We start from the raw sequence: 23,789 nt of genomic DNA, 5'->3' as shown, positions 1-23,789 counted from the left end.
ATCCCACACCCCTGGTCCACCCCTAGTGTCCGCCAGTGGGGGGTTTGAGAGCTCGCCAGTCCACATCTAAGCCAGCATAATGACGAGACCTGGATCACCTTTTCTTGCTATCCCGGAGCCTGGTCACAGAGGTACATGCAGACCCGCCTTTGAGAGGATCTCCGAGGTTTACCGCTCGATTGGCTCCAAGAGATTTGACCCATGCCGCGCATCAAGCTGCCTCGCAAATCCATCGGATATATGTACTTGGGCTTCGCTCCCCAGATCTCCAACCTTCCAGTCGATCCTCGTCTCACACAAAACCTCGTCAGCCACTACACCCAGACACCTCACGACATCGTCTCTCCTTTCACATACATATATCCCCGTGTCCCTTTGCTTTGATTTAACCTCTTCACCCCGTGGTTTCACTTCAATCGTTATAGCTCTTCAGAGTCCCCTCCACTCAACGATCACGAACGCTTCTACACTTGCACAGGAACTGCTACTTGCGTCCTCCCACCGGGAAAGCATCCTTTCACCAGCACCAACACCAATCAGTCTTGCTTTCGAAGCAAGGCTGACTCGAACCGCCAAACTGGCTCTCACAGCTCATCCCGCCGGCCCCCCCAACTGGGGGCGCTGGCCTCAGCAGCTCCATGGTGACTATGCTATGATGGAATCCCCATCGATGCTGCCATTTGACTCTCGAACGAACCCTTCTGGGCCTCTACAGCGACCTATCATGGCTCCCCCGTACATGGTTGCCAACCCATACAGCTCTGCCCCCATGAACAGCCTCACAACGCCTCACTACCAGGCCCAAAGCCCATACCAGTTTGGAGGCTACCATGGCCCGCCTACTCCTCCTCACCAGTCTCCGCCATTCAAGCCGGAATACCACGAGCGTCGAGGTATGGGACCTGACAGCGACAACGGCCGAACTCTCTCCTACGCTCGGGAGACGAAGCACTACCCATACGGCGAACAGGCACCTTCCCCGGCTCGGAGCGATTCACAGGTCTCCATCGCACGATCTACTGGCTCGGCCCAGTCCGTTTTCCCCAAGACTATCACCTCCAACGAGACCATCAACCCTGAAGACCATGTCAGCTTTGAGACTGAAGTCGACGAGTTGATGAAGGCCATCCAGATGAGGGCGGACAAGCAGGGCGAGACCCCTCGACAACCTCTCACTCCCGGAATGTCACCTGCCTCTGAGGCACCAATCGACCAGGCCACTCCCACCCCAAGCGACACCAAGGTATCCAAGAGGCGATACGTTTGCGACGGTCCCAACTGCAAGAAGAGTTTCACACAAAAGACCCACCTGGACATCCACCGCCGAACCCACACTGGAGACAAGCCCTACGTAAGTTAGCAATTCGGATTGCAAGTTTCTCGTTGCTAATAAACGCAGTCGTGTGACTTCCCAGGATGCATGCTCACCTTCTCCCAGCTTGGAAACCTGAAGGTATGTCGCAGTGTATTTATAACAGTAGAATAAGACTGACTGGAGTGAATTACCAGACTCACAGGCGTCGTCACACTGGTGAGCGACCATACTCTTGCGATAAGTGTGGTCGACGATTTGCCCAACGGGGCAATGTTCGAGCCCATGAGCAAACCCACCAAGGCCTCAAGCCATTCATCTGCAGGCTGGATGAATGCAACAAGACCTTTTCGCAGCTAGGCAACATGAAGGTACATAATTCGGCTTCTGCAGCAGCTACGAGATGCTAACGCAGTCGCAGACACACCAGAACAACTTCCACAAGAAGACTCTCAAGATTCTCACGACCAGGTTTGCCGAGGTCCTCGCCTCAGGCGAGGATGTTCCCGAGGCAGACCTTGAGTTGTTCGAATACTTTGCCACCCACTACAAGAACAGCAACAAGGGAATTAAGGGACGTGGGAAGGCTCGCACTGTCGCTGACCGCAAGAGCAAGGCCGCTCCCCAATCCCCACCCGCCACTGCCGCCACTGCCGTCACCGCTCAATATCCTCTCCCTCAGATCCCTCCACTGCAGCAGGTTCATCACCAGCAGCACCATGGCTTGACTCACCCAGGAAGCCTTGCAGCCTACAGCATGAGCCGTGGCCACCCCAACATGATGAATAACATGCACCGGGAGCCAAATGCCGGTGGCTACGAGATGTTTGAGATGGACGGAGACCATCACTCCGTCCAGACACCTAACGCTGGCGGCATGCTTTACGAGGACGATCACACCCGAGAGATGACCTTCGCCGAGCGCATGTACTGAGCAGATCAATTCAACGACGACATGACGATAATCACGAACTACTTCGGTCTTTTCCGAGGGCCTACTGCCTTCGCAGGAAGAGGCACAATACCAAAAAAGCAACCTGGATTAATTGGAGAATCCGGTATCCAAAGGACCAAACAGCACCAACAAGGGAGGCAATTAGCATGACTTTTCTTCTTTTCCCTTTCGGCGTGTCAACAATTGGGGTCGGCGGTGTGTTCTTGTTGCAATTAGCAACACGAGGAAAATAAAAGAACGACAGGGGGATGTCAACGGAGTCGAAACTGGAAAGCTTGGCCGAAAGCCAGCAAATGGATGGTGTTTTCTTTTTTTTCTTTATTCTTTGTTCCCCTCGGTACGAAAGTGTTTGCTTTCGAGGTCGGTTGTCTGAATATTCTTGCACATGGGTGTTGTCCCATTGGGGCTTTCTAACCCCAGATTGCCGACTTGATACCAAACATTCCTATGCTCGTTTTCCTCAACTTTCTTTTTGAGCTATTTCTCTTATCTGTACAAAAGCGGAGGTTTGTTCTGTCTTTTCTCTCTAATCAATGGTACTTGGGTTGGAGCGTTTGACGGTTAGCCTGGGCGGACGCAAGGGGAACTGGAGGGGCGGCTTGATTTGTGGCCCCATCTGTGGACCTGTCCATGGACTAATTGGTCTGGACTTCAGCACTTGGGAAAAGCGGTCCCAACGGCGAGAGATCCTTTGGTTTTCAGCTACGTTTTTGTTTGGTTTGATTTTAGTGTGCGTACAGCGAAATGGTGTTATCCAAGCCGGTGGGGGGATTGCATTGCATCACGAGGTTATTAGACCTCCAGGAGCATCGGTGCATGGAATTGAAGTTTCTAGACTCAAGGGACGGTGCATCTGGATGGCGGGATAGGAGGTGGCAAGGCGAAGCATCTTCGCTCTTGCAGACACTGGATTCTCGCTGTAATCAGCGAAGTAGACTGCTTTTGGAATTGAACAAGTACTTGTTTTTCTTGGACAAGACATCCTCTCCCCGTCCGACCCAGCCAGTGAATGCATGATCCTCGAAATCTGGATTCTGGGTGTGCGGCGTGGAGCTCCTCCAACCACTCAACTCTACGGGGGGCCGGTTTTGCCCAACGCGCTTGCTGAGCCCTAACTTGAAAACTAGGTAGGACCATGTGGCCACCTGCTACGCACCGAGCGGATTGGGCCGAGACTCTGTGTGAGAAGGATTAATCACTTAGATTGGCGCATGGTTTTGGACACCGGACAAGAAGGAAAAAGAAATGCCGCACCAGATTTCAGGGAAATGCCATGCAGTCCCCGCATGAGCGACAGGAGAGAACAGTTCTTGTACCTACCGATGATGGGATGAGCTAGGGCATGTCATTCGTGTTGCTGCGGAGGAGCTTGGGAAAACAACGCCGGCGTTGAGACTGTATGCGCTGGGGGAGAGGGAGCTCGTATCAGGGAAGTGTTGGGCAATGTCTAGCACGTGCCTACGTAGTCGGGCATCAACACGGAGAGCAGCAACGCTGGAGGGCGGTAAGGAGAAGGCTGAGGGGGAGAGGCAGTTGATTTGCAAGCAAGATGTGTGACGTGGAGATGTCCTGAATGGCTTATCGTGGGATTGATCCATGCCACAACTACCGTGCTGTGCCTGTGAGACACCTCTAAAGAGTTTTCTAGACGGTGAGACGGGCCGCTGTCAGACGTGGGAAGACAGCTGCATCTATCTGTTTCCGGAGATGTGGCTGGAACCCCTTAGGTTCACCGCTTTGAAAGATGGTGAAGAATGGATGCAGAAGGCATCGCGGATCGGCTCCGAGCTGCAACTTGGGGGGTTTGGGGTTACAATGGCGGACATATATATGTATGTCTCATCCCGTCTGCAGCGCTCGCCGCATGCTCACCGCCGTTGACAAGCGATAGATTTGACGCACTTCTCCAGACCGGAGTTTCCCAGTACTGGGGACAACGACGCAAGCCATCTCATGCAGGCTGGGCTGGCGACAGGTTACCCCCACAGCGCATCTGCGAGATGGGGTTCTGCGGGATGTAATCGGCCTGGGCCAGAATTGGCGCCTGCCACTTTAAGTGTACTTGCTGCACAGTACGGTAGTGTGGCTCGAAGCAAACATGGCTGCAGGGCTGGCTGAAGCAGAGACTACTTCTTGACGATGCCGTTTCATCTGGATAGCGGAGCGCGATGTAAGAGCGCAGGAGAAGAGTAAAAGAGACTAGAGGCAGTATCACTTTTAGGCGGTCGCGATGAGAACGAATACGTTGACTTAGGCCTGTGGAGGTTTTTGCGCGAAACTGGGTTGATTCGTGCCTCGGACGAGCCATGCCTAGCTGAAGACTGTGTGGTCCAGCTGGCCAAGATTATCTTCATTTCCCATCCGCTTAACAGCTTCATGCAAGGGAAACAGGAAAACTGCACCTGAATCTTCAGGAGAGGCCGACAACTGGCCGACCCGAGTGGTGGTGCGGCGTCATGAGGGCCTAGCCTCCGTGCAGAGTTGAGACAAACAGGATACTGTCACCGCTCTGGACCTCGTAAGCCTCCTCGCCCTCGAGCTCCCAGTCGGCGTCGTTTATCAGAACCAGGATACCTGGGCGGCTGTTGCCACCTCGTCAGCCACAGAACTACAATACATGTAGGAGGGAGTGTGCGAGAGACAGGGTGAAGGGGAGGGGAGGGGGGGGTTTCCGTAATATCCCAGAGCAGAATGACAGAAGTCGATGCAGGTACTTGCAGGTGAGATACAGGGGAGTGGGTGTAGTGAGTGAAGCAAGCGAGGCAGGATGAGGCATTGCATAGCATGTAGAATGAATCAGAGGCTTGGGAGTAGATCACAGGGTCACGGGTCGCAGGTCGCAAGTAGCAGGGAGGGGGGGGGGGGTGAAGGGGGGCCAAGACATACAGATGGTTGTCCAGGACGAATAGGTCCTTGCGACTATCGTCCATGACATGGTCACACAGATAGTCGATGAGATAGGCGATGGTGGAAGCCCGGCCATCCTTGTCGGCGGCGGGGATGGTTAGGGTATGGCTGCGCTGATGAGAGAAGAGCATCTCGAGGCCTCCACTGGAAGGCGAGCCCGCATGGTCAGCCTGGGAACAGAAACACCCCGAAACCAGATGAGGAAAAAGCAACGAGGCAGAAGAAGAAAATCACCTGCCAGGGAGTGGGTGGGTAAGAAGGGGGAAGGTTTGCAGGGCTAGCATCAGCATCATCATTCGCCTCAGCGCCAGGGAACAGGCTTTGAAGCAAGGTGAAGCGTCAAGCGCGAGGCGTGGATCACAGAGGTCGGCTGGCCCGTCATCACAAAAGGACAGGAGCCTACACCGGGGGTGCTGAAGGCCGAGGGGCGTGGATTCGCGCCAAGTGAAGCGAGCATGACAGCTCACAAAACGGCGAGATGAGAGGGAGACGCAGGACTCACGAGAACTCGACGGTGAGGGAGAGTTGGGGGCTGGTGGCGTGGGCGGGCGCACCGGCGGAGGAAGAGGAGTCGGCCATGGCGAGAAGGATCGAGGATGGATCGAGAATAGATCGCTGGGTCCGATTTGCGGGCGGGATGGTGTTTGAAGCTGAGTGATGCTGGTCGAAGCTATTGTTGTCGCGCGGCGGCCGAGTTGCAGCCCGACGAAGGATCCCCGATATCCTGGTCCTTCCCCTTTTGGGCCCTCTGCGTTTGTAGCGTGCGTACCGTACAAAGTACACGTACGAATTCGCCTCCTGTCGGATGACTTGGTTGGCTGTTGCGGATCTGGGCCGTGGTGTTTTTCAGCGTCGCACTCCACAAAATGTGCTTATTCCGCGTCGGACGGCGGCGCGCAACGGCAAACGGAGAGGCCACAGAATCGACGGAAACACGCAGCACAAGCCGGGATGAAACTTGACGCACGCTCGGGGCGGTTGTCAGGAAACAGAAAACGAATCCGGTAGCTCACTTGACGAGTTGACGATGCAGGCCTGGTGGATGAGTGGTCCCTTTTCCAGGGAGAGACGCTGCTCCTAACGATCACGTGAGCCGTCCCAACATCACATACATCATCCATGTGTGGAGATTCAGTTACTGAAACACGATATAGTTTAATTCCATTGTGTAGAAGCTGATTTGAGTAATCCAGCCGCACCTCCAGGCCGGCCGCTTCCATTCTCGGCTCTATTCACCCCTATCTCCCCGCATCCTAGTACCGCCGATGGACACCAGAAGGGGGAGACATTGAAAATTGTTTGGAGTGTGCGGGTAAACGTGAGAAGAGAGAAGAGGGCGAAGTCATGAGAGATCCGGAACCCCGGTTCAAATTGCCGAGCGATGCATTATAGCCGTTAAGGCAAGTGGCGTAGTTAGATGGAACCTTTGTTGGTTGCACTGGCGATCCAGACCTCTGCATAGACGAGATGACTGCTCGTAAATTCCATCCTGATACTCTGCCAAGATCCAGGAGACTACGTTACAGAAAACTACGTTACAGAAACGCAACCTAGGCTAGTACCCAAACACTAAGCAAGCCCTTCTTTACGCAATCTTGATGCATCCGGCGAAATATTTCAGTTCTGTCATTTTTCTACAGTCCAAATCCAACGGTGCCATTTTGTCTGGGCTCTCGAATAAGTCGGAGCCAACGGTGTAAAATACGGCCGAGGCCATATAATAGCAATCTAATGACCGGGAATTGTCGACTCACGATATGGTCAAGGCCTGTTTCACGGAGCGAATCAGGTCGGGTGCGGTTTTAGAGAGTTGACAAGTTGCATCGCCATTCTTTTATTTTTATTTTTCTGAACGCATCAATTTGGACGAGGATGCGATCCTGGTAATGGCTACCGAAGGGCTCCCAAGTTGGTGAATTTGTTTCGCAGCTTGTCTAAGTGGTTGCTAGTCCAGCGCCTCGCAACAGTGGCAAGATGGAACAGCAAGGCCACCAACCATCGACGTATGGAAAAGAAGTTTATACTGTATTCGATTAAAGACGTTCGCTTAAATGTTCCAAGTTGCTGAACATAGTCTACGCTACTGTACAAGACGGCCCGTTGGCTGTGATTCTCCCGACGTCCTTTCAGGAACCAACGTGACGAATTTCTGACCGACTCATTCATTCCACATTGTCTCATTGTTTTCTTCCATTCTCTTTCTTTTCTTTACAATTGACTCGGTATCACTTTTCAAGCGTGTAGTCTGTGTATCCTTGAAGCCACTGCTACCATACTTCGGGCCTTATGTCATGGTGGCCAATCTGACGCTTCAACTCAAGCACCCAGAGCGCCAACAGCTCCTCAAAGTCTGCCGTGTCTTGTCTTTGACTAAGTTTGCAGCCACCTTGAAGCCGATATCCGCAATTTGTCTGCTTTCTCCCTCTTCCCCACACGATGTGTAGCCGCAGCCAGGAGGACGAGACTCAAGAGCGAGCGCCTTGGACTATATGGAAAGTCGAACTACATGGGGACTTGCACTACCTGGAAAATGTGACAGGGTCTGGTGGCAGAAGTTCGCATTTCATACGCCGACTGAAGCATTCGGGTAGTACGTCCGAGACTAAGGATATATATATGATGATGAGCCTCAACAAGATGGCGAGGGGGATAAATGATGAATATAGAATGTGTGGCGCCCGCTCGCACATTTGGGACCTCAGTTGAAAAAACTCCCCACACGCCGCCTCAAGTCAAGATGGGAACTGAGACTCGGTTGAAGCTGAAACTCGACAAATGTCTCTTCTCTGATGATAGCATTATGACACTGAGGGGAAAGCGCATTGACCTCAAGAAATTTGAGACCGGTGTTCGTAAAAGTCAAGATGATTGACAAGAGGTTGCAAGGTACCGCGCCTTTCCGCAGGGGGTTCATCACAACGACTCAGAGGCGTTAGGTGTAGTGGATTGGATGAGTCTAAGCTGGGTTACGAATGGGAGAGGGCAGGAGGGATAATTTCAACAGATATGGAGCTTTGCAAGCATTCATAGAGTGAGAGCAGGGAAAAGTTACCGATCAACAATGTCCGGGAACGACCTGCACCAAGAACAGTTTGGACAGAGCTATAGCCATTGCCTCCAAAAGATAGAAGAGCGCATTGGTCGAGCCTCCCTCTTTGAAAATCTCAGATCTAGATGTCGTACTCACGAAGTTCGTCTTTCTGTGCCAATCTGTTTTGTATTAGATATGTTGATCATGGTTGCCATCTACAACTAATAGTCCACTAACACAATCATCCAGGCGAACCCGACCTAGGTCCAAAACGGAGAACGTTTACAAGGGGAAGCTGAAACAACCGTCCTCGGATTCAAGAGCTACATCTAAATTTGCCAGTGTTCAATACGTAATTGGCCTACAACCCGTTGGAGACTTCGCATAATGGCAACCGGCATCTCGATCCCACGGTGGGGGCTTCCAATCTTCAAACACTCCCTTCGGGGACGTTCGGAATCGGTCATTCGGATGGGAGAAAAATTTGATCTTTCGGCATAATCCCGTGCGCATATTTTCACAGTTCTATGTGGCCATGCATATGGCTCAAACCCAGCAGGCGGCAATTTGAGGCCGCAGTGTTGGATTATTGCGATGTGCAGGCATAGCGGACCTAGGTAGGTAGCCACTAATAAGGACTTACAAGGGCAGCAGCGTGGCACAGCGCAGATATGGCCGATGACATAAGCGCCCTGAACGCACATCTCAACGACAAGCCCTCGCAGCCAATCAGCTTCCGAGTTGGACACAATTTTCAGACTCACATCTACGGCGTCCGCAGCAATTTTGACGACATGGCCGCCAGTCCCGTTTCGGTCGAGTACCTGTCGACGGGCGCGAACCGGCAGACGGCCGTCGCAGATTGGAGTCGCGGCGGCATCTTGGCCTTTGGAGCCGATATCAACGTTGCTCTGTGGAGGCCTGCTGTGAGTTTTGGCGCTGCCCCTGCTGGGCGAGGTCGCTAGGCATCACGGACTGACCTTGTTTTCCTCTAGTCGGATCCGCCAAAGGGAGTCACCAAACTTCTAGGCGGGCACAAGGAAACCGTCAAGGCTGTGACTTTTCTCCCTGAGGCCGACGGTGATACCTCGTCCTACCTAATCACTGGCTCAGACGACAAGACCATCATCGTTTGGAAGACATCTCACAACGGAGAGGACTTCGCCCCTCTCCAAACCTCGTCTGAGCATGTTGGTGCCATAAACTGCATTTCTGTCTTGCGAGTCAAGGCGGAGTCTCCGAAATGGATTATTGCAACTGGTGCGGCCGATGCTTCCATCAAGATCTGGAGTTTTGAAAACGATCAGCTCCAGCTGCAGCAAACTCTCAAGACAGCCCCCAAATACTTCCCCCTTGCCCTATCCCTGAGCTATCTTGGTGACGAGGATGATGTCTTCGTTCTCGCCTCCGCTGGAACCCGGGACATCGTCCAGATCCTGACTGCTGAGGCTAAAGCGGACAAGATCCAGTTCCAGGTGCAGGCGACGCTTTCTGGCCACGAGGGCTGGATCAGGTGCCTCAGCTTCACCAAGGAGACGGATCAACCTGGAAGCGACGTCCTCCTTGCCTCCGCCAGCCAGGATAAGTACGTCCGAATCTGGAGAATCCATCAGGGCAAAGAACTACCTGCTCTTGTAGTAAGCGGATCTGACCCCTTGAGCGACGCCTACCTCCCTGGAAAGTCCCCCTCCAACAAGGCTCATCGACTTAACACTGCTGGCAAGGACTTCTCCGTCACCTTCGAGGCTCTCCTCCTAGGACACGAGGATTGGATCTATAGTGCCCACTGGTGCAGGCAGGCAGATGGAAAGCTGCAGCTGCTCTCCACCTCTGCAGATAATTCTCTTGCCATCTGGGAGGCGGACCCCAGCTCTGGAATCTGGATCAGCATGGTTAGACTCGGAGAAATTAGCAGAGAGAAGGGTGCAACTACGGCCACGGGAAGTATAGGTGGATTTTGGACGGGTTTGTGGTCTCCCGATGGCAGCTCAGTCGCCTGCTTAGGCCGTACAGGGAGCTGGAGACGGTGGCAGTACCTGGCATCTGAGGACTCTTGGAGACCCTGCATCGCCATCACGGGCCACACTAGAGCCGTCACTGGTATCTCCTGGGCCAAGAACGGCGACTATATCCTGTCGACGAGCTCAGATCAGACGACCCGGTTGCATACCCGTTGGAAGGGCCCAGGAACGGAGACGTGGCACGAAATGTCCCGGCCCCAGATCCACGGCTACGACCTCAACTGCATTGACTCTCTGGGCGATTCCCAGTTCGTGTCCGGTGCTGATGAAAAACTCATGCGGGTGTTCAGCGAGCCCAAGGCTGTGGCCTCGATGCTCAACCGTCTAGCCGGTATTGGCGGCGGCGTGGACGTCCAATCCATGCCCGACGCCGCTAATATGCCTGTGCTTGGCCTGTCAAATAAGGCCATCGACGCCGTGGATGACGACCTGGAGATCCAGCCCGTTGATGACCGAGACCGAGAGGCAATGGACCCAGCTTCAGTAGTCAAGAAATCACACCTTGAACTCGACCACCCGCCTTACGAGGAGACCCTCTCTCGACACACCCTCTGGCCCGAGACAGAGAAGCTATATGGACACGGCTACGAACTCTCGTGTCTCGCAGCGAGCAACGACGGTAAGCTTGTGGCCAGCGCTTGCAAGGCTAGCTCGACCAACCACGCCGTCATCCGCCTCTTTGAGACGGAGCGTTGGACGGAGCTCCGACCGCCCCTGACGGCCCACTCCCTAACAGCCACGAGACTACGATTTTCCGCGGACGACCAGTACCTCCTCAGCGTCGGACGAGACCGGCAGTGGGTTGTCTTTGTACGGGTCCCTGAAGAAGACGCTGCCTACAAACTCCTGCAGGTCAATCCCAAGGGCCATACCCGTATGATCCTCGATGCCGCATGGGCACCCTCCACTACACCCCTATTTGCTACTGCTGGCCGAGACAAGCAGGTTCGCGTCTGGGCTTCCAAGGCTAGTGAGGACGGAAAGCTTCAGTTTACACAAACTGCGTCTATCCCGTGCGGTGCGCCGGTCACATCCGTCGACTTTCTATCCCAATCTGTCAACAGCAGCTTCGTTCTCGCTGTTGGTACAGAGCTTGGAAGACTCACCTTGTGCTTGGTCAAGGAAGATGGTTCCGAGGTTGTAGAGAAGCCCGCTTGTGCAGCGTAAGTGTCTATATCCTTTCCTCATTCATTTTAGACTCGGCTAACACATCGATTCCAGTTTCTGCTTGCCCAAGGCGGTACTGCAGCTAGCCTGGAGACCAGTAGCAAGAGAGGGTGCCGAGCGGGCGTACGAGATTGCAGTCGCGGGAGAGGATACCTCACTCAGAGTGTATGCTTTTAGCCACGGGTACCTTGGGGGCTCATGAAAATTGAATCCATTGTCAATGAACTAAAATCAAGCCGTGTAGTCATGCTGTCCTTTTCGTACGTGAAGATGTGATTTATGTCTCGACTTATCACATGGGAGAAATAGATGGAGGGGTCCGAGTCCACGGCGGTCGACAACGAGCCCACCATATCACCGCTAAGGGCAGGATAAGGTTGAACTGCATTTTTCGACGTTCATCCCACTGATCGCCACTCCTGCAAGAATGATAAGAGACCTGAACAACCTCTTCTTCGGGAGCAGTAAGACAAATGTCGAGGGATGAAAGCTGGAAAAGGGGCATCAGATTCATGTTTCCCATGCTGCCACAGTCCATTTTGGATTTAGTTCTTCCCACGAACAAAGGAGGAATAGGTGTTACCTTCTCATTTGCCGACATACGTTGAAGATGTGACTAGGCCACAGCAATGGTCTAAGTGTAGTTTGAGGCGCTAGACAACACGAAGCGAGACTTGAGACCATCACAACTTAGTGCGCTAATCTCACAAGTCGGGTGCATCACTGGAACGGCTAGGTTAAGCTCAAGGTCCATACACTTACGAGGATGTAAGAAGCAAATCATTAGCACACGCTGACCATGACGCCGTCCTTGACCCGCTGATCCTCAGGGGCCAAGAAGTGACTGCTGCTGACTGAGTCAACCAAGACTCAGCACAAGGTACGCCATTCAGGTATTTCCGACTCAGAATACTTATATGAGACTGTAACTATTGACTATCTGCGAGGTGACATCTCTCGTAGTATACCATAAGACCACCGGAAAGTACAAGGCCTCGGCTGGTGGAGATCGCCAGGGGGTCAAGGCACGCGACACTGGGCGGCCTCCAAGAGTCCATCAGCACCTACGCAATTGTCGGCTCCTTGTTGGTTCTCGCGAGCAGTCGATGGAAACCATATAACATGTATTATCATTAAGCCGTATGTGGCCGATCTACCCATATTTCCAAGCCTTGAACGCCGTCAGTAACAAGTCCGGCATGCCTTCCACGCTCGTTCACATCCTCTCCTCCATCCCCCTTCTGCGATTCAGCAAGATTCTGAGTTTCTCTCCATATTACATATACCAAATCCCCGCCTCACAGCTCCTTGAGAACCGTCTCAACAGTCTCCTGCGCAGCCGCAGTCGCAGTTCCCGCCATCACGCCCGTGCCAGATAGCGCGCCGGCGGACATGTCCCGGACAACCTCGCGGGCCGCCTCGGCGACGTCAATGTGCTCCCCGTTGATGTAGTACCACGCGCGGTCGACCAGGAACGAAATGTGGTGCGGCAGGTACAGGCACGCGGCGATGAAGGTCAGGCTGAAGAGGAGGAAGACGAGGGAGCCTGTGGAGAGAGATGGTGGTCAGCTTATCGTGTTGCATTCAACATGAGGGTGCATGGCCAGAGGACGGCGATGCGTGCTAGACTGGGTAAACAGGACAGGTGACGGGAGGGCTTACTGAAGAAGAACTTTTCCCAGGGCGTGAACATGTAGACGCTGAAGGTCACCTCGAGCTGGTACTGCTTGAGGCTCAACCACCTGCGGAACGATCCAAAGACAGACATTGTCGGTTTGGTTTCGGATTTGACGTCGATTCGATCGATTCGAGAGCGTGAGTACTTGTCTGCACAATTCCCCAGCGGAAATAAACAAGCAAAGTGTCGTCGGTGGTGTTGGTGTTGAAGATGACGATTTGGTTGAAATCCAGGAGACTCGCACCCTGACCACATGCCCGCCGTCTCCGAAATTGTCCCACTATTGATTGGACACGCGCCGCGGCCACTTTACTCGTGGCTGTGGCTGGTGGGTCTTTGCGGCTGTGCTCCACTCCCCGATGCCCGTTGCCGTGTGTGGCTTGTGCGACTCCCGCCGTCTATTCTAGCAGCCTTGCGTCCGAACCACCTCCGTCACCAGCCCGTATCCGCCTGATCACGGACAGCAAGTCTCTTAGCCCACAGCCGGTTTCCTAGAGATAAACACCGAGGCTACGCAATGGAACTACCATGACGTTCCGAATCTTCCTCCGATCTTTCGCCCTTAGGCCAAGTGCCTCCCCGGCCGCTGCCCCTCGCTCAATCCGCACCTTTACCTCCTCCCAGTCCGTCCTTGTGAAAGCTCTCCCGCCTCGACCCAAGCCACCGCCGGAGTCTGAGATTGAGGAATCATATGTCAAGGGCAGCGGCCCCGGTGGGCAGAAGATTGTAAGCCCACGCCATCCTTTCTAGCCGCCCATCTCAGCTAGGACCGCTTCATATTCAACCTCCTAAATCTTACTGCCTCTAACACGCATCTTCTCACGTAGAACAAAACCAATTCGGCCGTCCAGCTAAAGCATATCCCCACCGGCATTGTTGTCAAGTCACAGGCGACCCGCTCGCGTGACCAGAACCGCAAACACGCCCGTGAGCTGCTTGCTCAGTACATCGACGACTTCCATAATGGTGACCAGAGCCGTTCTGCTATTGTAGGCCAGGTCAAGCAGAAGAAGGCCGCAAGTGCCAGCAAGAAGAGTCGAAGGAAATATAAGAAGATGGAGGAAGAGAAGGCTGCGGCTGCGACTGGAACTACGGCAGAGGCCGGGGCGTCTGAATCTCAAGTCCTAGAAGGCGAGTCGGCTGGAGAGCATGTACCCAACAGCCAGGTAGAGGATCCTGTAGAGATTACAGAAAACCGAATATGACCTTTTCAAGCGAGTCTTGTCTACAAACGCATCGTGGCTTTGGATCTACCGCTGGTCAAGCCAGAAACCGGCACTACTCAATTGGCATCATTATCATCACAGTTTTCCATTCAACGAGTCTAATTGGAAAGCAAAAGTATTTGTATGATCAACCTCGGCATGCTACCCCTAGGCACACATTACGCATGCGGCTACAACACAGGGGCTATCACATCTCTTCGGAGAAAGGGTAACGCCCACCCTCTTGACCATGTCAAAAACTTTTCGTAAATATGAGACTCGCCTGGGATACGTGCCAACCACCCAAGGCTCCGCATCCTTCGCGACCTCCATGATCTTGTCGTCGTTGCGTGAGGGTTGGGAGGATTCGGTTCGTCGGTGGGGTCGCTGTCGGCCAAAGTCAGTTCTGGGTCGTCGGTATTGGTTGTACCAAAGACTACACACCTTAGAAGCACTTGCGGTGGACGATCGAGGGACCGCTCTCGTCGTACTCCTGCTTGGAGATCCACATCTGCTGGAAAGTGGACAGGGAGGCGAGAATGGAACCACCGATCCAGACGGAGTACTTTCGCTCCGGGGGAGCAATGATCTTGACCTTCATGGAAGAAGGAGCAAGAGCAGTGATCTCCTTCTGCATACGGTCGGAGAGACCAGGGTACATGGTGGTACCGCCAGACTATTGAAAAGTTAGAAAAATGCTCGACCGAAATTTGTGGCTAGAAATTAACAAACCATGACAATGTTGCCGTACAGATCCTTTCGGACATCGACATCGCACTTCATGATGGAGTTGAAAGTGGTGACATGGATGCCACCGCTCTCAAGACCCAGAACAGAGGGCTGGAACAGAGCCTCGGGAGCACGGAAGCGCTCGTTGCCAATGGTGATGACCTGACCATCGGGAAGCTCGTACGACTTCTCGAGGGAAGAGCTCTGGGCAGCAGTCTGGATCTCCTGCTCGAAGTCGAGGGCGACGTAGCAGAGCTTCTCCTTGATGTCTCGGACGATTTCTCGCTCGGCGGTGGTAGAGAAGGTGTAGCCACGCTCAGCCAGGATCTTCATGAGGTAGTCGGTAAGATCACGGCCAGCCATGTCAACACGGGCAATGGCGTGGGGAAGAGCGAAACCCTCGTAGATGGGGACAACGTGGGTGACACCATCACCGGAGTCCAGGACGATACCGGTGGTACGTCCGGAGGCGTACAGAGACAGAACGGCCTGGATGGAGACGTAGAAGGCGGGGGCGTTGAAGGTCTCGAAGACAATCTGGGTCATCTTCTCACGGTTGGACTTGGGGTTGATAGGAGCCTCAGTGAGCAGGACGGGGTGCTCCTCGGGAGCAACACGGAGCTCGTTGTAGAAGGTGTGGTGCCAAATCTTCTCCATGTCGTCCCAGTTGGTGACGACACCGTGCTCAATGGGGTATCGGAGGGTGAGGATACCACGCTTGGACTGGGCCTCATCACCAACATACGAGTCCTTCTGGCCCATACCGATCATGATACTGGAGCTTGGTAAGCCACCCGATTGCGGAAAAGGCGGGGAAAAGTCGGGGGGATCATGACTTACCCATGGTGACGGGGGCGACCGACAATGGAAGCTGGTTGAGATCGTCAGTACGAATGTTTGCGGACGCAGTGCGCCCAAGTGACCAAATGTCAGGCATTTGGGCGCAGAGGGCATTGAAGTGGGGTACTCACGGAAAACAGCTCGGGGAGCATCGTCACCGGCGAAACCGGCCTTGCACATACCCGAACTATCATCAAGTCAGTATATCGTCACGAATGCAGACCTGCAACCCCCGATATCCCCGAAATGGCAAATTTGAAGCATCGAGGCCGTTTTGTTGGGCCTCATTCGATGCCATCGCAGCCAGGCCGGGGGAGGCGGGGGAGGTCGGTGGGAGGTCGGTGAGACAGGCGGGGGAGCTTACCCATTGTCGATGACGAGGGCGGCAACTTCTTCTGTAGCGAGGATTCAGGTCAGCGAAGGTCTCTCGATGCATCTCGCGATGCTCCAGGCGGATTGGATGTGCCGGGCATTGCGGCGACATGATGCGACGTACCCTCCATGGCTGTGGATTACGGTGGAAAGCTGTCCAGAAACGGGTTTAGCGGCGAGGTTCCAAGAGATGCAAAAGGCGGGCAGAGAGCAGAGAAGGGAGAGGGAGAGGGTGCTCACGAGATGCTAGACGAAGAAGAGCGATGAGGTTGATGGAAGACGAGTCGGGAGAGGGCGACTCGACTGGGTGGTGGGAAGAAAGAGGTTGATGATGGATGGAGCAGGAAGATGGGAGGACGGGGAAGGGGAAGGGGAAGGGGAGGGGGGAAAGGAGGGAAGTATCACTGGGCGACGCTGTCACAAGAAAGTTGTGGGCGGGCCCCGAAATGCTGAGGTGGACACTGCGCGCCGGCACAGTGGCCACTGTCCACTGGGAGCAAGGGGAACCAGCAGGGGGGGTTAGGGGGGAGGGGGGGGCGAGACCGCCTACCTTCTTGGGGGGGAAAGCGGGAAACGGGCGAGGCGACAGCGGGCGGTGCGCGCTGGACCAGCTGGGAAAAGAGGTAAAGGTGGCAGAAACCAGGGATTCGGCTTGCCGCTTTTACTGATTGGCTCGTGGTGGTGGTGGTGGTGGTGGCAGTGGCTGGTGGACGTGGTTGGGGGCTGGGTTGGGCTGGGGAGCTGCGTGGTGCATCACCGAATCGTTCGTGGTCACCGTCACCGTCACCGTCGAGCCCGAAGCCTGACCTCTTTTATCTTCGGAATTGGAGGGATCCTGTTACATAGTACATGCTCGTCGTCATCAGCCGCCAAGGGAACTTTTTAATGCTGGAGCCTCGAGGCTTCTATTCTTCTACCTGATCCCCCTCCGCCATGGGGTACAGCCAGGAAGGGGGACGGAAAGACATGAGCTACGTGCCAGGCAACCGAGTATCGCCCATAGCACCAGCGACCTACCACGTACATACCCACTCCCGAGCCAGCCAGCAGCGTTCGTTTACCGCACCGGACCAGCACTGAAGTAGAAAAGTTCCAGGTCAGAGCTTTTCACAGCTTACGTAGGATTGGCCTCGCTGCTCGTCTATCGCTCTGTTCTGGTCGACGTCGACAGCAATCATCGGATGAGATTGGCCTCCGGACAGCCTTCCAGCATGCCCCTGGACTGCCCGATGGCCTAGACACAGGCCGGGTCCCCAGGAAGACGACGGCCGGACCTACCGGGGCTCACTCCCGAGCCGGCGAGGAGGCTGGAAAATGACAATGTCAATCTCCAGATGCTTGGCAGATTGGGACTGGACCAGTTCCCACTTCCTCTCCACCAGGGCAGCTAAGGCAGCTCCATCTCCAGGCACGCTGGAGTCGCTGGACCGCTCGCACCACGGTCTGGCGGCGGTACGAAGTACGCGGAGCCCCCAGTTGCCTTGGGCAGCCGGCCGTGATTGTCTGTTGCTTACATCCAGCACAGTGACAAACTGTCCGAAGTGCGAAGTGCGTCGCGTGTGTGGATCTTGGATCTCGCCGCGTTCCCAGCTCCAGGAAGTCCAAGCCACAGCATCCGACTGGCCAAGCAGGCATCCTCAATTCCATTTGACGGGAAGCCGTGGTGATGATGACATGGAGGGCTCTAGCTACAGCCCCAGATTGCGTTGCTATCTCGCCTCTCCTCACCTCTCCTCGCCGCGCCTCCTTTTCCCAGCCAGATCGATGCATCCCTCACCGTGGCTGGACACCGCCCGCTTATCTGTTGTCCGCCAACATGCTGTATGATCCAACTAGGCGCATACCAGCTCCCAGTTGTTGTGTAAGACACCTCAGCCTGTGCGTCCCAGTGGCCAAACTACACCTGGCATCATGACTCTCTTCCCATTGCCTCCGCCGCTGATCCCATGGAGCGAGCTACGGGACAGGCTCAAATTCCGTTCATGAGGTGAGGAACCCCAACAAATCATCCGCCCCCCTTGAAAGAGCCGCCTCCCCCCCCCCGTCCCTTCACCTCGTTTGTGTCGTCCCCTGCCCAGCCAGCCCGGGAATCCACCCAGCCGGTGGCCAGTGACAGGCGACGTGGGAAACCGCCAGCCTCGGCGTGCTCCCACAAATGCAAAAATTCCACCAGGCTGCATCGTCCAGCGGGATCTTGTTACGGCAACCTTTGTTAGCTGCAGCTCCCAAACTCATCTGCCTTCCATCTTAGAGGCCAGTCCAGGCAGAGGCAGCTGCTATAATTATCTCTCGCACGTTGCTCTGCGGAAGTGGCCGACGCGCGTCAGTGGCTGTGAACAAGCAATTGAGCCGGTTGAGTGTGTCGCCTTTTTTTTTTCGCTCTCGCATCTGTCTTGGCCGTTCACAAAAGCAGCGATGAGGGGCACCATCTTGGCGGGGCACTTTTCTGAACGGGGGGAGCTATGATGAAATCTCCACGTTGTATTTTGGCTTCACCTTGCAATACCCAGACAACGCCTATGATGCGCCCATGGGCTCGTCTTAGCCTTAGATCCGTGATTGCTTTTTACCCGTGACTGTGACGGACGTTGAAGTAAAGCCAGAATCGACCATGGAACCCGGCTGCCAGAGCCCGGAGCGTAGAATCTTCCAGGTGGCCACTTGTGAAGACTTGTGCGAGCCGCTAGTAAACTTTAGGATTAGAGCCTTCTTGAAGATTCCAGAATGGGCGAATCCCCGTCATCACGACTAGGCGTCAAATTCCCAAGTCGACGTCCAAAAGCTTGACCCCGCGACAACTCTGAATTTATCAACTTGGCGCTGAATACTCAACTCTTTTTTTATTCCAATAGAGCATAATAGTCGCGCATTTAACTCGAACTGCAACAAACGAACAAACTCACTCATCATGGATGACAAGCGTCTCAACGAGCTCCTCAAATGGAGCATCGAACACTCGGAAACCACGACAAACGATCCCCAGGCCGCGCCGCCCACCAGCGACCTCACCCCCGAGCTCATGGCCGCGATCATGGGCGGGCCCTCGGACGCAGATTTGATGAAGGCGTCCATGGAGATCATCACGTCCTCCGATGCAGAGCAGGTCTCGCTCGAGGACAAACTCATCGCCTTCGACAACTTCGAGCAGCTCATCGAGGGCCTCGACAACGCCAACAACATGGCCAACCTCAGCCTGTGGACGCCACTGCTCGAACAACTGCGCCACGATGAGCGCGAGATGCGCAAGATGGCCGCCTGGTGCATCGGCACCGCCGTCCAGAACAACGAGCGCACCCAGGAGCGTCTGCTGGCCATGGGCGAGCACGGTGTGCCCCAGCTAGTCCACCTCGCCACTCACGAGGATGAGCACGAGGAGGTGCGCCGCAAGGCCGTGTATGCGCTCAGCTCTGCTTGCCGCAACTACCAGCCCTCCATGGACCTCTTCGCCGAAGAGTTGACTAAGAAGGGCCACGCTACTGGCAAGGTTGATGCGACCGACATGGAGGCAGTGGACGTCGTCGTCCATGGACTCCGCGACAAGATTAAGAAGGCGTAAAGAGATGCCAATGGCAACGCATGATGAACAAACGCATTGGGACGGAGTTGGGGCGTCGATATCCGGAACACATATAGATGGTAGGAGGGAGGGAAGGAAAAGTTTTGTATGGAGGATTAGCAACTCCTCGTTTTGAAATGCCCATTTATGATACATATATCTTGTTACATGGTGTATGCTACATATCAACCATTTGGAGATGATTCCTTTTTCCCAGTCCAACACCTGAGAGGGCTCATTATGTGACTGGCTTAGTGTGTGGCCTTGCCATAGAAGGGGAAGCCCAGGGCCTGCATCAACAGACGTCCCTGTCTATCAGAGGTTCCAGTAGTCTTGATGAAGATGTCGCAACCAGGCATCAATCGTGCAGGGTACATCTATGAAAATCATCAGTTAGTTCATATCCATGCACAACGACAATCCGTGGCCAAGCAAAAATACGGCTTGTACTCACATCGTAGTTGAACTCGATTTCGGGGAAAAACGCCATCCACGCAGGCTGCAGGCCGAACGCCAGATTTCCAGCGTCGTCACCAGTCGAGGCGTTGATACCCGGCCAGTCCTTGATCTTGGGCAGGACCAGAGTCACAAGCTTGTCGACAAAGTCGTAAGCAGCGCCGCCCTTCAAGGTCACCTTGGCACCGCCCTTATCACCCTTCCTGACACCCCACTGCACGACACCGTGCTTAACCTTGGTGACTTCAGGGAAGCCGCCGCTGATGGCCTGGACGACAGCGCGCGCAACATGGAGGTACTCCTTGTTCTGGCCACCGAGGGGCGCATATGAGTTGATAGTGACGGCCTCGATTTCGGGGATGTTGTGCCAAGCGATGTCCCGCTCGAGTATCCCTAGGCGCGAGGAACCACCACCACGAGGTCCTCGGCGGGGTCGGTTCTTGTGGTAGGGCGACGACTCATCCCACTCTCGCAAAACACCCTTGTTGGACTCGGGTGCCACAGTTCCAGGCGGCACATGTGTGTAGGTCAGAGTCATCAGATCCGGGGCGATGGTGTTGTCGTATGTGTGCTTTAACCGGGGGAAGCTGAATGGACCAGGGACGAAATCTCGAGCTGTCGGGTCGGAGGACGGAGGCATCTGGACGGGATGGAGAGGGCCGCGGTAGTACTTAGGAGGGTGGTACTGGTAGCTATTTTGAAGGGTCTGTTAGCGACTGAATCTTAACCACAGAGCTGCTAGAATCCAACCACTTACCGGTTACCGGGTAGCTGCTTGTTTCTCGTCTTGTTCTTCTCAGCTAAATTGAAGGCCTCAATTTCCTTCTCATTCGGAGTCGGGGTGTTAAACGACGAGGCAGCGTCGAGATCTGCAAGAGCATCGGAGGTGGGAGAGGGCTTGTCGGCCTGTGTAGAGGCGAATCGGCTGGCGCAGGAGGGAACAGTCCGCAGGGGAAACTGTCTTCGGCCCAATGCGCCCGCCATTCGAGCGCCTTCTCGGAGAGTAGCCATGGTGTCGGGGTGGGTTGGATTGCACGCAATTCGAGCTCTCCTCATCGAAGATGGAGTGGTCGCGTGGAATTGGAAATTTCCAATCCGCAGGTGGCTAGTGCGTTGGTGAGCCACATGTGGCTGAAGTGGTGTGGCCGTGCGCCGTCTACCACAGACCTTGGCTCTGACACTCTACGTTGGACGAAAGACTTTCCTCAGACACTGTCTCGGCATCGAATCGGGCAGTTTCATCAATTGGCTTACAATTGTTGGTCTCGTGCCTTATCTTTAGGTTCATTGGCCAGCTCGCCTTGTCATGCTCCCATATCTTCATTGGATTGGAGGGAATGCGGCCCGAAAGGTTCCCGTAACCTTGAAAAAGTTGGCACCACTCAGATGACTTTTAGTTGCTTGTTTGTTTGTTAATTTGTTTGGCGGGAAACAAACCGGACTCTACTATCATCCTAACCCGAGCCGGAGTTTTTTTCTTTTTCTACAGACCCGAGAAACAAGAAACTGCAGGCTCCCAATGGGGTTCCCGAAGGCGGAGGTAACCCCCGGGCTGCGGTGCGGCACGGAGACTTTGGGTAAAAATAAGTCAAGTCAGGCTGGGCAATCCTAGGCTGACCCCTCCGTGGCTTGGCACTGGACAATCGTCATCGACGACTCTAAATGGCCAGGCCGTAAGCGGTTGGACGCGGGGATGCCCGTGGTCCGACAATCCGTCTGTCGCGACATCCCGCCAAAGTCGGTCCCAACAGGTGATGCGGATGCCCACCGGAGAGTGGACGGGAATTTTTCTCTCCCCTAGGTTTCCTTTTAGGGCCTGATGGAGCGATGAGTTTTCATCGGATGAGTCCCGCGAGTCCGCAAGTCCGCGAGTCCGCGAGACTGCGAGTCCGCACCGGCAGACGATCTGCTGATGGGGCTGCGTGGACGTTCGGACGTAAAGGCTGCCCGAATTGCGCGGTCCGTACGTAACATCAACCAGGCTGCCGAGAATGCGAGCATCACCTGGTAGTGTCGGCGGGTTGCTGGTAAAGCGCCAGGGCCCGTTACCGACTCAGCGATGCGATGCACGACCCGGCACAGAGTTGGGGATGTGAATGCGAATGCGGTGCTATACGAAGGCTTACCGCCTGCCTGGCAGGCTTCTGTATTTCTGCTGGCGGTGCCTGTTTCGAGGAGATGGCACAAGACTCCAGCACCATGTGCCCAGGTATTATACGCGCTTTCGCTGGATTACAAGGGGCCCTCCCATCTCCTGTGGGCTTTCCTTGGGTCACACGTCCCGACAGATGGCGTCGCCGCAAGGTTACATGACCAAGCGGTAAATTAGACCCTGACAAGATTGGATGAGGGGCAATCCGAGCCGGAGTGGGAGGGGACGAGGGGGAGCGAGGGGGAGCGAGGGGAACATTGGACAGGCCCAAGTGGATCATGGCTGCTTTTTTTTTTCCTTTTACCCAGTCAAGGAATTGCCCTGCATTCGCAGGTTTCTGATGTAACTTAGTCACTGGACGACGAATTCGCTTTCGGTTTGCAGATCTGGGGTGATTCTCCCTGGCCTCTCGGGGTCCGATACACCGCCGCTGCACGGGCGTCATGGGGACCCGACGGACGGCGACGGCCGGGCGTGAGGTCACTAACACCAACACTACCTTACCCACCCGCGAACCTAGGGACTTTTTCTTCACCTTAATTTAGGTGCAGTGACGTTGAATCGCTAGGCAACGCGAAAGAAAAATTCAGCCAAGCAGGCAGCGTAGCAGCTTCCACGTTGGACGTTAGCTCGCTGGCCATGCAAGCCCTGCAAGGCGGCCGTTTGGTTGTTTGGTTGCACCCTTGGCCCGTGGCCCCCATGGATCCCACGCCGCGGCGAACGACTCTGACGGCCAGGGTGTCGATACAGGTATTACAGGGGCATGTGGCTGCGACGCAAGCACGTACTACGTACTGTGCCTCCGCTGGTTGGTGCTGGAGGTGCGTGCCACATCGGCTGCTTCAGGGGACTCGACAGGCGCAACTCCAATCCAATAGGGTGGCGGTCCAGTCCACGATTGATGGTCCAGGCCGTCTTACAGGGCCATCCAAGGCAATCCAGCGCCTGCAGCCCACCCGTGCACCACCGAGTCCCACTGTCCCGCCCCCGCCACACCTGCAAGTAGGCTTTCTCCCATCCATTTCTGGCCGCCACAACAGGGCGCTGTTCCGTCACTGGAAACGCTCTAAGCTTCAGCTCAGCTCCCCCTCGCCATCGCCTTCTTCATCCAACTCACCCGCCCCGGAGTTCGCCTTCACTTCTAATCAGGCTCGCTTTTCTTCCGGTTTTCTTTCTTCTCCCGTACACACACGAACCACGCCCTCTCCCAATATTCATCGACCGCCGAACAAACACGTTGCTCTCCTCCCCGTCGAGCTTTGAATCGTGACACCATCCACCACCGCATGCGCACATCGAAGCCCGACCCCAACACACTACGCTGGCGGATGCGACTCTGATGATGAAGGATTTTGGCAGACAGCTTCTACCTCGCTAAACCTTGCGAGCGCTCGTCCTTCGTCCCCTA

The 23,789-nt window shown here is 54.9% G+C and overlaps 8 protein-coding genes across 8 annotated transcripts; 4 read left to right on the top strand and 4 right to left on the bottom strand.

Moving 5' to 3' along the window:
• Positions 1-79: 79 nt before the first annotated feature.
• BGZ61DRAFT_344631 (uncharacterized protein) lies at positions 80-2,246 on the top strand (the record flags this gene model as incomplete). The annotated part of the gene is made up of 4 exons (XM_046239719.1): positions 80-1,351; positions 1,400-1,453; positions 1,510-1,683; positions 1,734-2,246. The coding sequence occupies 4 exons, from the start codon at positions 80-82 to the stop codon at positions 2,244-2,246; spliced, it is 2,013 nt and encodes a 670-aa protein (XP_046108293.1).
• A 2,312-nt stretch (positions 2,247-4,558) lies between these two features.
• On the bottom strand, positions 4,559-5,899 carry BGZ61DRAFT_161061 (ubiquitin-like modifier 1). The gene is made up of 3 exons (XM_046237467.1): positions 5,677-5,899; positions 5,154-5,318; positions 4,559-4,849 (listed from the first exon to the last, which is right to left on the bottom strand). The coding sequence occupies exons 1-3, from the start codon at positions 5,751-5,753 to the stop codon at positions 4,732-4,734; spliced, it is 360 nt and encodes a 119-aa protein (XP_046108292.1). The 5' UTR covers positions 5,754-5,899; the 3' UTR covers positions 4,559-4,731.
• Positions 5,900-8,954: 3,055 nt separating this feature from the next.
• Positions 8,955-11,632, top strand: BGZ61DRAFT_444695 (WD40-repeat-containing domain protein). Its single transcript, XM_046244994.1, has 3 exons — positions 8,955-9,131; positions 9,201-11,389; positions 11,448-11,632. Exons 1-3 carry the CDS (start codon positions 9,000-9,002, stop codon positions 11,593-11,595), a joined length of 2,469 nt encoding a protein of 822 aa, XP_046108291.1. The 5' UTR covers positions 8,955-8,999; the 3' UTR covers positions 11,596-11,632.
• A 710-nt stretch (positions 11,633-12,342) lies between these two features.
• BGZ61DRAFT_444692 (uncharacterized protein) lies at positions 12,343-13,385 on the bottom strand. The gene is made up of 2 exons (XM_046244993.1): positions 13,056-13,385; positions 12,343-12,939 (listed from the first exon to the last, which is right to left on the bottom strand). The coding sequence occupies exons 1-2, from the start codon at positions 13,324-13,326 to the stop codon at positions 12,692-12,694; spliced, it is 519 nt and encodes a 172-aa protein (XP_046108290.1). The 5' UTR covers positions 13,327-13,385; the 3' UTR covers positions 12,343-12,691.
• Positions 13,386-13,434: 49 nt separating this feature from the next.
• On the top strand, positions 13,435-14,348 carry BGZ61DRAFT_444690 (RF-1 domain-containing protein). The gene is made up of 2 exons (XM_046244992.1): positions 13,435-13,797; positions 13,899-14,348. Exons 1-2 carry the CDS (start codon positions 13,600-13,602, stop codon positions 14,274-14,276), a joined length of 576 nt encoding a protein of 191 aa, XP_046108289.1. The 5' UTR covers positions 13,435-13,599; the 3' UTR covers positions 14,277-14,348.
• A 51-nt stretch (positions 14,349-14,399) lies between these two features.
• Positions 14,400-16,725, bottom strand: BGZ61DRAFT_444682 (actin family). The gene is made up of 7 exons (XM_046244991.1): positions 16,458-16,725; positions 16,342-16,370; positions 16,210-16,240; positions 15,977-16,032; positions 15,846-15,876; positions 15,009-15,780; positions 14,400-14,952 (listed from the first exon to the last, which is right to left on the bottom strand). Exons 2-7 carry the CDS (start codon positions 16,346-16,348, stop codon positions 14,722-14,724), a joined length of 1,128 nt encoding a protein of 375 aa, XP_046108288.1. The 5' UTR covers positions 16,349-16,370; positions 16,458-16,725; the 3' UTR covers positions 14,400-14,721.
• A 2,148-nt stretch (positions 16,726-18,873) lies between these two features.
• On the top strand, positions 18,874-19,930 carry BGZ61DRAFT_444680 (nucleotide exchange factor Fes1-domain-containing protein). The gene has a single exon (XM_046244990.1). The coding sequence runs from the start codon at positions 19,126-19,128 to the stop codon at positions 19,771-19,773; it is 648 nt and encodes a 215-aa protein (XP_046108287.1). The 5' UTR covers positions 18,874-19,125; the 3' UTR covers positions 19,774-19,930.
• Positions 19,931-20,024: 94 nt separating this feature from the next.
• On the bottom strand, positions 20,025-21,240 carry BGZ61DRAFT_528781 (ribosomal protein L5 domain-containing protein; the record flags this gene model as incomplete). The annotated part of the gene is made up of 3 exons (XM_046253307.1): positions 20,025-20,150; positions 20,228-20,921; positions 20,987-21,240. 3 exons carry the CDS (start codon positions 21,238-21,240, stop codon positions 20,025-20,027), a joined length of 1,074 nt encoding a protein of 357 aa, XP_046108286.1.
• Positions 21,241-23,789: the final 2,549 nt, after the last annotated feature.

The sequence above is a fragment of the Ilyonectria robusta genome (assembly GCF_021365365.1).
Source record: "Ilyonectria robusta strain PMI_751 chromosome Unknown BGZ61scaffold_4, whole genome shotgun sequence".
Taxonomy (NCBI): domain Eukaryota; kingdom Fungi; phylum Ascomycota; class Sordariomycetes; order Hypocreales; family Nectriaceae; genus Ilyonectria; species Ilyonectria robusta.
This window is presented reverse-complemented; position numbering and strand designations above follow the sequence as displayed.

What these genes read in the sequence shown, in the direction of transcription:
- BGZ61DRAFT_161061 (XM_046237467.1), bottom strand. Translation starts at nt 5,753, where the DNA reads ATGGCCGACTCCTCTTCCTCCGCCGGTGCGCCCGCCCACGCCACCAGC. An exon ending in TCCCTCACCGTCGAGTTCTC is followed by an intron (nt 5,319 to 5,676) that starts GTGAGTCCTGCG and finishes CTCGCCTTCCAG; the next exon opens with TGGAGGCCTCGAGATGCTCT. An exon ending in TTCGTCCTGGACAACCATCT is followed by an intron (nt 4,850 to 5,153) that starts GTATGTCTTGGC and finishes AGGTGGCAACAG; the next exon opens with CCGCCCAGGTATCCTGGTTC.
- BGZ61DRAFT_444695 (XM_046244994.1), top strand. Translation starts at nt 9,000, where the DNA reads ATGGCCGCCAGTCCCGTTTCGGTCGAGTACCTGTCGACGGGCGCGAAC. An exon ending in TTGCTCTGTGGAGGCCTGCT is followed by an intron (nt 9,132 to 9,200) that starts GTGAGTTTTGGC and finishes GTTTTCCTCTAG; the next exon opens with TCGGATCCGCCAAAGGGAGT. An exon ending in GAGAAGCCCGCTTGTGCAGC is followed by an intron (nt 11,390 to 11,447) that starts GTAAGTGTCTAT and finishes CATCGATTCCAG; the next exon opens with TTTCTGCTTGCCCAAGGCGG.
- BGZ61DRAFT_444692 (XM_046244993.1), bottom strand. Translation starts at nt 13,326, where the DNA reads ATGTGGTCAGGGTGCGAGTCTCCTGGATTTCAACCAAATCGTCATCTT. An exon ending in CTGGGAAAAGTTCTTCTTCA is followed by an intron (nt 12,940 to 13,055) that starts GTAAGCCCTCCC and finishes CTCTCTCCACAG; the next exon opens with GCTCCCTCGTCTTCCTCCTC.
- BGZ61DRAFT_444690 (XM_046244992.1), top strand. Translation starts at nt 13,600, where the DNA reads ATGACGTTCCGAATCTTCCTCCGATCTTTCGCCCTTAGGCCAAGTGCC. An exon ending in GCCCCGGTGGGCAGAAGATT is followed by an intron (nt 13,798 to 13,898) that starts GTAAGCCCACGC and finishes CTTCTCACGTAG; the next exon opens with AACAAAACCAATTCGGCCGT.
- BGZ61DRAFT_444682 (XM_046244991.1), bottom strand. An exon ending in GGTCGCCCCCGTCACCATGG is followed by an intron (nt 15,781 to 15,845) that starts GTAAGTCATGAT and finishes ACCAAGCTCCAG; the next exon opens with TATCATGATCGGTATGGGCC. An exon ending in TGTACGGCAACATTGTCATG is followed by an intron (nt 14,953 to 15,008) that starts GTTTGTTAATTT and finishes ACTTTTCAATAG; the next exon opens with TCTGGCGGTACCACCATGTA.
- BGZ61DRAFT_444680 (XM_046244990.1), top strand. Translation starts at nt 19,126, where the DNA reads ATGGATGACAAGCGTCTCAACGAGCTCCTCAAATGGAGCATCGAACAC.